Genomic DNA, 7,097 nt, shown 5'->3' with positions numbered 1-7,097 from the left:
AATGGTTGCAGTGCAGGTGGCCGCGTCCGGCGGCCGCGGGCCGCTAGATCGGACGACCGCTGGCGGACGTGCAGCGGCCGCGGAATCCGGCAGCCGTGGGCGAGCGGCGGCGCAAAATCCTGCGACCGCGCCCGATGGGCCTGTGATGGGATCAACGGTCTTTTTCATTTCTTTTTGTTTTTCTATCCGATTTACAGTGACGTTTTCTCATAGGTAGTTGGGTTTGCCCGCCTCTAAAAATTATTTTCAACCGCCTCAGAAAAGATTATGGTAGTAGTGACTTGAGCTAAATGGTTCGTACCGGTTAATGCATGTGTGGATATTTGGTAAAAAAATATTGTACATATGTAATAGAGAGCTTGTGGTGGTGGCCGGTTGATTGGGATATATTTTTATTTTGTATTTTCAATTTTTTTATTTTTTTAGAATCGATTGGAGGCCTCGCCGGAGCTAAAGAAGATCACCCTGTCTTGGATTGCTATAGCAATCCCGTTTTTGATCGACTCTAAATGTTTGCCTCGTCTCGGGCTCTCAGCCAACTCACAGCGAATTGAAGGTAGGGAAAAATTATTTTTTTATTTTGCGGGTAGGGGAAAATTATATCGTTCGGCAGCATTTGGGCGAGGTACCAATTCAAGTCGCTGTACCACAATGAGCTCAAAATCTAATGCATACGAGCTAGTACTCACTCTCGTTGGAATCTTTTTGCGACGAGAGAAGAACACGGGCGCACCATTCCAACAAAGAATGTAGATGACCAGACGTGTCATGGTATTGGTAAAAGCATGTGCACCCCTGCTCTGATGTTCAAGAATTTCCCTTCAGGAAAAAACTCTCCTCGGCTCCTTGCAGGATTTCCATGAGTGGTTTTGGAGCACGAGGAGGTCAGGCGTTGTGGAGCTGGCGGCCATGGATGGTGACCTGTTTGGTGATGTAAGACGGACGGATGGAGCCCGTCGAGGTCGCGCTAGCCCCAGTAGGCTGTGCGAGCCCCTGTATCCCCCGTCACGTACCCGTCGGTCCATCCAGTCCCAGGGATCCAGCAGGAGACGTCCCCATCTCGTCACCGTCGCCATCCGTCACATAAAGATTTTAGATCACGTAAATCCATAAACACAAAAAAAATATCACATTAAATATTTGGATATCATATAGTATTAAATAAAATCTATTTACAAAATTTTTTATGGATGGACCATAAATCATGAGACGAATCTAATGAACCTATTTAATTCATGATTTATAACAGTGATGCTACAGTAATCATATACTAATTATAGATTAATCATTAATTAATTAGCATTATTAGATTCGTCTTACATTTACAATTTATTTGTGCAAAAAATTTTATAAATAAATTTTATTTAGTACTTTAAATTAGTAAAACTCTATGGCAAAAAAAATTTCGTTCCGTCTAAACACGGCCAAAATATTGCTACCACTCGCTACGGTTCGTACTCCCCGATCTGCTGGCTGCTGCTACCAGAGGGAGGAGAGAGACACTGGCAGAGAGGCATGGCCGCATGGGCGTCGCAATGGGGAAGTGACGTTTGGAATGGACGGATGGATGGACGCATGCATGTAAAAAGGAGGGGGAGAGGAATCATGCCGTGCCAGGGAAACGGCCGGTTGGACTTTTAGCGCTCTCGAGTGCCTAGCATGCCACTAACGTTACACAGCACAGGCACGCGGTCAGGGGGCTCAGGCAGGCGTATCGATCCGTGTCCATCGGCCGTGTCCTAATCGAAGTTGAGCCACTGTGTACGCTTGTTCAGCCACGGGATGATCAATTGATCATAAAGCTGGTATAGATGGCTGGAGTAGTAATGGTAGGAGCGTGGGGGTTATGAGTTGAAGCAGTTACATAACCTGATAGTAGGTTACTATGCAGTAATGCCATTTTTTCATTATTTTATGAGCATGTGTGCTGCGTTTATCGACCGCCCACATTTCGAGCGTACCATTTTATATTTAAATTTTGTTTTGTCGGTTACTAAATTGATTGTCATATCTGGATCACTGGATGGTACTTGAGGAAGCGAGGACACAGTTTTTGCTATAGTTGAATGTACGTACCTATTGAAAAAGGCAATTGACCTTGAAAGTAGTCTTCCCAAAGTCAATCGCTAGTTTTTGGTAACCTTGATTCTTAGTTGGCCCTCCATTCTAAATATAAGGTATTTTAGTTTGTTCTAAATTAAAATAGTTTAAGTTTGACTAAATTTATAAAAAAGAATGTTAACATCTAATTGATCAAATAAGTAAATTACAAAAAGAATATTTTACAATGGATCTAACTATTCTCATTTGACATTCAAAATATTACTATCTTTTCTATAAATTTGATCAAATTTACAATAATTTGACTTAGAAAAAATCAAAATATTTAATATTTGAGGACGGATGGAGTAACTCCTAAGTGATGAGGGCCATGATCACTACACAAGCTAGCCTGTAAATATGTACTATATGGTATAATAAACTCTAGAGCATGCATGTTTGATTTACGTTTAGTCTCCAATCACCACTTAAACATATATGATCTCTAGATTGGGCAAGTATATGAGCATGCTTGCAAGGTTAGAATGCAAGCCAAACATACACAGTTTAGTAGTAAGTGTATATATGTAATATCAATGCTTGAAGGTAAGCTAGCTACCTGTGACCACTAGAAGCATTGCCTGAAGCACAAGAATAGTTGAGTTCATATAGAATTCATGAAAATTACGTAAGTACAAACAGGGAAAGGTCTAAGATGGGATAAAAAAGGCTAGTTAAGTGACCACATGCATCTATGAATTGACATTGGAGAAAACAATGCATGGTATACAGTACAGTTGTAGTGATTCGTGAAGTATTTCGTTACATATGAAAAGGTAGTGGAACTCAGGCCCTGTTTAGATCTTTACATGTTTTTACAAAAAAACCGTAAACGCATTAAAGTGAAACGAAATCTTACTAATTTGAAGTACTAAATGAAGTCTATTTACAAAACTTTTTGCATGGATGGGCTGTAAATCGCGAGACGATTCTAATGAGCCTACTCAATCCATGATTTGCAACAGTGATGCTACAGTAACCATCCGCTAATTATTGATTAAACATGAATTAATTAGCATCATTAGATTCGTCTCGCGATTTACAACTCATCTATGCAAAAAGTTTTGCAAATAGACTTCATTTAGTACTTCAAATGCCCTCTTTACATCTTTACACAATTTTGCAAAATGAACTAAACACACCCTCACTTTGTGTGTGTGCGCGTGCCTATATATATATAGGGAGAGAGACTTAAGCGTCCACAAGCTATGAAGTCAGCCTAAGCAGCTGTTATTAGTAGCCCTTGAGTGAGAAATTAAGAGTTTGGACTGCGTTTCTGCCCTGATCAGCGGCTGAGCTCTTGAGGCCTGACGACTCACTCCCAGCGATAAAATCACAACCACCATTATCAACCCTGCGAGTCATCTCATCATATATATACGCAAAAGATAAAAGCAAATAGTTCACTTTGGAACATGCCGAGAATAAAAAGCAGCAGACACAAACTCCATATTGACAAACTGATCCGATCCATAATTCCACAGGTCCATGCCTGATCAGATACATCATGGATTCCACAGGAGCAACACGTCAAATCCCAGAGGTCCGTACCGCTCCGACATTAACTGGTCCGATTACACTAGTGCACATCAATAAAGCTAGCTAGAAGACTTGACATCACATACCAAATGACTGATCAATCCACTAATACATGGTCAATCACATCCTGCTACTGCAGTTGGAGACCACGTACCAGAGCATAAACACAGTTGCATCAGCATAACGATACCACATAGCAGCTTAATTAATAAGGCTCTTAACACGAGCACAGCACGATTATTTGATCGTTCGCTAGGATACTTGATTAGCACACAGCCACAGGCCATCCATGGATTGGTGGCCCAATTAGTGGTGGTGTGTGCACAGCTAGAAGCCCCAGCCGAAGGCACCGTCGAGCTGGCCGGGGCCGACGGCCATCTGCGGCGGCGCGCGGCCCTCGACCTTCACCTCCATGGCGGCGGGCCAGTGGAGAGCCCCGCCGCCCAGCGGGCCCAGCGTTGAGGCGCCCGCGGACAGGCCGCCGGAGAGGAACAGCGGCAGCTGGAGGTTGTCCTGCAGGGAGCGCAGGTTCGGGAAGAAGGCTGCCGCCGCCGCCGGCTCGAAGGCCAGCGGGACCGGGTTGTACGGCTGCCCGATGCCGAGGCCGGCATCCTGGGGGCCGGTGGTAGTGGAGAAGCAGGGCACGAGCTCACGGCCGGTGACCACGTTGTTGGCGCTGGCAGCGCCGCAGTAGGAGCCGCTGTCGGCGGCCGCCGCGAACAGCGAGGCGTCCGTCAGCAGTGGGCGCGGTGCTGACGATGCGGACGCGCCGCCGCCGCCGCCGCCGATGGAGGCAGAGGTGGAGTCGGAGAAGCAGGACTCGCCGCCGGCGCTGCTGAGGCCGAGGCGTTGCTTGCGGGACGGCGGGACCTCGCCGGGCTTCTGGAACACCCTCGCGATCACCCACTCGTCCTGATCCAACGTCGCACACGGGTGAGATAAAACACAAGCAACAGCAACAGTGTAAGAAACTTCGCTGCAGTAGTATGACTAGGAAACGAATGCTATTGTTTCAGCAGCCTTTCTTTTACTAGGAAACGAATACCTCTATTGCATCCACATGAATGCTGTCACAAAACTGGGTTCTTGCTCATGTACTGTAGCTACCACAAAACTCCATTGTGTTACAAAATTAATTAACTAGCCAAATCTTACTTGGCAATGGTATGGTAGATGCTGAGTTGCTGGCAGAAGTCAGGAAACATGAATGCAGAGATTATATCCACTCAGATTCAGAAAAGATAAACAAGCACAGCCGCAGTAAAAAACAAAAGGGATGCATTTACGCAGGTGTGGGGATATAGTAAGGCCCTATTCCGACCCCATAAATCCGTAAACGCAAAAAAAAACATATCAAATATTTCGACACATGCATAGAATAGAGTACCAAATGAAGTATATTTATAAAACTTTTTTGCATAGATAGCTGTAAATGGCGAGACGAATGTAATGAGCATCTTTTACCCATGATTTGCAACAGCAATGCTACAGTACCATCCGCTAATTATTAATTAATTATAAATTAATTAGGATTATTAGATTCGTCTCGCGATTTACCAAAAAAAATTTATAAATAAACTTCATTTAGTATTTCGAATTAGTAAGATTCCATGGCAAAATTTTTTTTGCAAAACAAACACGGCCTAACTTGTGCGCGGCCATTTTTTTTTGCAAAAAATCTAGACACGCCCTAACTTGTGCGCGGCCATGCACGCACGCACTGATCCCTGCGCTCGTATCGTCCCCTGGCCAAGAAAAGATTCGAATCCCTGCGCTTCGCCGTATGCCATGACCACGCATGCAGTGGTACCAGCGGCTATCCTACACGCATCGGCAGCAGGAAAGCCAGGGGCACAGACAGGCCTGCCTGCCCTGAGCACTCTGCACTCTGCAGGTATACTCGTAGCTGCATGACATGCATGAGTTCACAGCTCATGCAAGACAAGAAAAAACTCGAAGAACTGACCTTGCGACTACTTTGCCCTCCCATAATCATTACATTGTGTCTCTAGTGCTGTACGTATTTGTAGTTTTGTACTTGTACAGAAACTTTTCCAGTTTTAGATTCTTGTATATATATATATAAACTCTATAAGAAGATGTACTACAAATCAGCATTGCCAAGACAAAAAAATGAATTGCAAGGGGAAATGCACAGGTTAACAAAGGAGGAAACGATAGATCGAGAAGCATGGCGTGGACTAGAGGACTGACCCTTGTGGAGTTTGAGAGGTAGTGGTAGGCGTAGGTGCCCTCGAGGCGGTACTCGTGCATGACCCAGTGCGTCTTCTGGCCCTTGGGGGCGCGCCCGCGGTAGAAGACGAGCGTCTTCTTCATGCCCACCAGCGCGCCGGTGCGCCCGCTGCGGATCTCGCGATCCTTGCCGGTGGCCTTCCAGTAGCCGGCCACCGTGGCGCGGTTGGTGCGCAGGCCCGTCGGGTACTTGCGGTCGCGGAGGCTGTAGAAGTACCACTCCTTCTCCCCCATCTTAGCCTTGTCTGCAGCGACATACAGAGATGCCGATCAGTTTCGGGAGGCGAGACCGAGACCGGTGCGAGAGAGGACGGACAAGAAACGAACGGAACTCAGCCCGAACGCATCAAAACAACTCACCCGGGAGCTCCCACGGCTCGCACTTGTTGAGGTCGATCTCGGCGATGGCGCGGCCGCAGAAGCTGCCGTCCACGGCCTTGCGGAGGAGATAGTAGGTGATGAGCTCCTCGTCCGTCGGGTGGAAGCGGAACCCCGGCGGCAGCTCTCCCCCTCCCCCGCCGCCGGCGTCCAAGCCCAGCCGCGTGCCCAGCACGCCGAAACGCTCCATCGATCCCCTCTTCTCGCCCAAACTAGCAGGCGCCCCCAGCAGCTACAGCTAGCACGACCAAACGGAACAAGACAACAGCATGAAGAACATCCCATTAATGCAAGAGCAGCCACGGAATGGAATGGAAGGATCAGCATCAGGATCACTACCTCTAGAGCTTTACCAGTGGTCAGAGAGAGAGAGAGAGGAGAGGGAGAGGGAGAGTTTTTTTTTTTTGATAAAGGGAGAGGGAGAGTTGAAAGGAAACAATACTCACTGAGTCACACCTCGCTATTCTTGGGGATGGACGGGTGGAGTTCCTTGGCTTCGTTTTTTATATAGCGGCATGGACACTGCTGCTGGGCGCAGGGGTGCTGTGTGGCGGGGTAGGAAGGGTGGTTGAGGGGAGTAAATGGCGGATTCGACGAATCGGGGAGGGTGTCAGTATCTCTCGGCTCTCGCCGGCAAGAGGAGGAGCCGAGGCGAGCGAGAGGGCGTGGGGCCCCGGTACGGCGGCGACGGTCGAGCGGAGCTTGCTTCTGTCTGGGGTTTTGGCGGACGCGCTAGCGGACAAGGATCTGCTGAGACGGAAGGCTGCGAGGATGTTTAGATCCATCCTTAGCTGCGATGGTGGTTTTTTTTTAAAAAAAAAAGCAAA

At 47.2% G+C, this 7,097-nt stretch overlaps 1 protein-coding gene across 3 annotated transcripts; it reads right to left on the bottom strand.

The window, feature by feature from the left end:
• Window positions 1-3,550: 3,550 nt before the first annotated feature.
• LOC120668667 (protein CUP-SHAPED COTYLEDON 1-like) lies at window positions 3,551-6,818 on the bottom strand. Of its 3 annotated transcripts, none has more exons than XM_039948408.1 (4): window positions 6,717-6,818; window positions 6,253-6,508; window positions 5,854-6,137; window positions 3,551-4,551 (listed from the first exon to the last, which is right to left on the bottom strand). In XM_039948408.1, exons 2-4 carry the CDS (start codon window positions 6,458-6,460, stop codon window positions 3,967-3,969), a joined length of 1,077 nt encoding a protein of 358 aa, XP_039804342.1. In that variant the 5' UTR covers window positions 6,461-6,508; window positions 6,717-6,818; the 3' UTR covers window positions 3,551-3,966. The 3 variants fall into 3 exon arrangements, with proteins under 3 accessions (XP_039804342.1, XP_039804343.1, XP_039804341.1); XM_039948409.1 differs by lacking the exon at window positions 6,717-6,818 and adding an exon at window positions 6,610-6,715; XM_039948407.1 differs by lacking the exon at window positions 6,717-6,818 and having other exon boundaries at window positions 6,253-6,689.
• Between the last annotated feature and the right edge of the window lie 279 nt (window positions 6,819-7,097).

Source organism: Panicum virgatum, chromosome 4N, assembly GCF_016808335.1.
Source record: "Panicum virgatum strain AP13 chromosome 4N, P.virgatum_v5, whole genome shotgun sequence".
Taxonomy (NCBI): Eukaryota; Viridiplantae; Streptophyta; class Magnoliopsida; order Poales; family Poaceae; genus Panicum; species Panicum virgatum.
The sequence above is the reverse complement of the archived record's forward strand: the minus strand, read 5'-3'. Positions and strand labels throughout refer to the sequence as shown.